The sequence below is a fragment of the Vigna unguiculata genome, chromosome 4 (genome assembly GCF_004118075.2).
Source record: "Vigna unguiculata cultivar IT97K-499-35 chromosome 4, ASM411807v1, whole genome shotgun sequence".
Lineage (NCBI taxonomy): Eukaryota > Viridiplantae > Streptophyta > Magnoliopsida > Fabales > Fabaceae > Vigna > Vigna unguiculata.
The window spans coordinates 20045501-20048494 of record NC_040282.1 but is presented as its reverse complement, the minus strand read 5'-3'; the positions used below and the strand labels follow the sequence as shown (position 1 = coordinate 20048494).

At 45.6% G+C, this 2994-nt stretch overlaps 1 protein-coding gene across 1 annotated transcript; it reads left to right on the top strand.

The window, feature by feature from the left end:
• Positions 1-1761: 1761 nt before the first annotated feature.
• On the top strand, positions 1762-2661 carry LOC114180580. Its single transcript, XM_028066890.1, has 2 exons — positions 1762-2146; positions 2276-2661. Exons 1-2 carry the CDS (start codon positions 1762-1764, stop codon positions 2659-2661), a joined length of 771 nt encoding a protein of 256 aa, XP_027922691.1.
• Positions 2662-2994: the final 333 nt, after the last annotated feature.

Genomic DNA, 2994 nt, shown 5'->3' with positions numbered 1-2994 from the left:
CAGCCTGAGCGAAGAGCTGGGTGAGAGTGCGTCCTAGTTTGGTGTTTCCTTTCCTGTTCTTGGATGTTTGGCATTGAATTGATGGGATTATTGTATGATGGCATGAAAGGGATAAATATGCATGAGTGGGAGGGTGTATTGAGTTGCGAAAGGTGAACTTGAATAAATAAATCCTTGACAAGAAATGAACATGAAATGGTTGGTTGCGAAAGTGGCATGGTAATGAGATGGATTGAAATTCTAATTCATGGATAGAGCATAATGAGTTGGTATTGGTTTGACATGGAATATGAAAGAGGTTGGTTGTAAAAGGTGGACATATATGTATTTATATACAAGCGTAATAAATATTACTTGATTGTTTTGATATGTTTGGTCTATGGTCAGTGCAAGCATTCGCTGAATCTGATCGGGTTATATGTATCCGGATGAGTCGAGTCTTAGTATATTGATTTGGAAGGGTATAACATGCTTGGATGATGTTTGTATATTGGACTGTGAAAGTATATTTGATTGCATTGATGAAATCTTTTTGGCTCTAGCTTACCCTTTTCTTGTTTGAATGTCTTGTATGATATTCTACTTTTGCGATGATCATCAATCTATTGATGGGAGCAGATGCGAGAGGTACTCGTGATCAACAGGGGAGAGATGATTTCGCTGCATAGTCTACTTAAGCTGGACTGCGTTTTCTTGTTGGGCTTTTCTTCAGGGCTATGGCCCATGTACCAGTCTAACTTTTACATTTCTTTATTTTCCTTTTAAACTTTATAACTTGTTTTCTTGTGGCACTGTGGTGTGCCTTGGGTTGTAAGGAGTTAAGTTTAAAATTCCAGGACTGCGTTGTTATGTTACCTTTGTGCGATGTTTTCGTTAATTATGTTTGCTGATTAAATGGGACGTTACATTTATGGTATCAGAGAGGTCATTCCTTAGGTTTGTGGACTTCGATGTCCGCTTAGCTTTCTCTGTGTCTTTCTGAATGTTCTAGTTAAATTTCCTGTCTTATCAAGCCTAACCAAGTGTTTTTCTGTGTGCTAGTGAATTATGGTACCTCATCGTAGGACCTCCCAATCCTCTCAAGGCGACATACCTGATATCGCTAGAGCCATAGAGGCGATGGTGGTCGCTATGATGCAACAGAGCACAGCTATGATGCAACAGCCTAAGGCATCAATGCAGGGACAGGTCGCGTCGATCGATCAACAACAATTGGTAATGCAGCAGATGGAGGTTGCAAGGGTGGCTGCGGAGGATGCTCACCGGTAGCATATGGAAGCCCTCCGCCAGCTGGAGGAGAATAGGCCGACTGCCCCAACCTTTGGTCCTGAGCCAAGACCTGCAATCAGGGAGTGGAGCCTAGAGGACTTTTTGAAGCACCACCCAGCGGACCAATGGCTAAAGTTTATGGAGAGGATCTTTGATGCAAAAACGTGCCCAACGGAGAACAGGTTGGCTTTCACAATATACATGCTCACTGGAGAGGCTGAGCATTTGTGGATCAGTACACAATCCATCATGGAGGAGAGAGGCGAGCCGGTGACTTGGGAGGCCTTCAGGGGGAAGTTCCTCTAGGAATACTTCCCTGACAGTGTGAGATATGCCAAGGAGGTGGAATTCTTCCAACTCACTCAGGGAGGGAAGTCCGTAACAGAGTATGCTGAGAAGTTCAAGCACCTCAGCCGCTTCTAGATATTGCCACTGAATGAAGAGTGGAGATGCCGCAAGTTTGAGAATGGACTCCGCGGTGATATTCGCTTTATGGTACCACCCTTATCCATCAAGGATTTTGCTGCTCTAGTAGAGAAGACAAGAGTAATAGAGAAGATGAAGAATGAGGTAGAGGGTCAGCGACCACAGCAACCTCAGAGGATTGGTGGACCATCTGGGTCCAAGCCCAGACATGATGAGCGGAGGAGACCATATGACAGACCTCACTATCAGCCTCAGGGGTCTAGGAGCCTTCCTCCCCAGCAGGGTCGAGTGTTGTGTTACATATGTGGGGGCCCTCCAATTCAGACTCCCCACCAACATCAGCGGAGGGACAAAGGCAACAGGCCTCAGACAACCAGCATGGTGTATGCTATGTCAGGAGCAGAGGCAACTGGCTCAAGTAACTTAGTTATGGGTAGTTGCATGATAGCTGGTACTTCTTGCTGGGTGTTATATGATTCTGGAGCGACACACTCATTTGTGTTAGATGCTTGTGTCAAAAGTCTGGGTCTGCCGGTGTGTGAGCTATAGTGTGAGCTGGTGGTGTCTACTCCGGCATCAGGTTTAGTCAGGACGTTGTCCTTATGTGCTAGGTGTCCAATGGAGGTAGAGGGACGCAGGTACAAAATGAACCTAATCTGCCTGCCTCTACAAGAGTTGGAGGTGATCTTGGGGATGGATTGGCTCTCTACCAATCACATTCTTATAGATTTTCAAGGAAATAGATTGTTATTTCACGACTCAGAGGAGCCTGAGTTGTTATGCTCCCAAGGAGTTCTTAAGGAGCTACAAGATGGTGCTCAGTGCTTCATGATACTTACACATCTTGTGGTGGAGAAAGAGGAGAGGACGTTAGTTATACCGGTCGTGCATGAGTTTGAGGATGTATTCCCGGATGAGGTGCTAGGGTTGCCTCCCGCAGAGAGGTGGAGTTCTCTATCGATCTAGTATCAAGAACCGGCCCGGTATCGATGGCTCCATACCGTATGGCTCCGACGAAGTTGGTGGAACTCAAGAAACAGATTGAGGAGGTTATGCAGAAGCAGTTCATCCGACCTAGTACTTCGCCTTGGGGAGCACCAGTGTTGCTAGTGAAGAAGAAGGATGGCAGTTCACGTCTGTGTGTGGACTACAGATAGTTAAACAAAATGACGATAAAAAATAAGTACCCTCTCCCGAGAATTGACGACTTGATGGATCAGTTGCATGGATCGTCGGTGTTCTCGAAGATTGATCTACGGTCTTCAGATCCAAATATGGCCACTATGAGTACATGGTTAT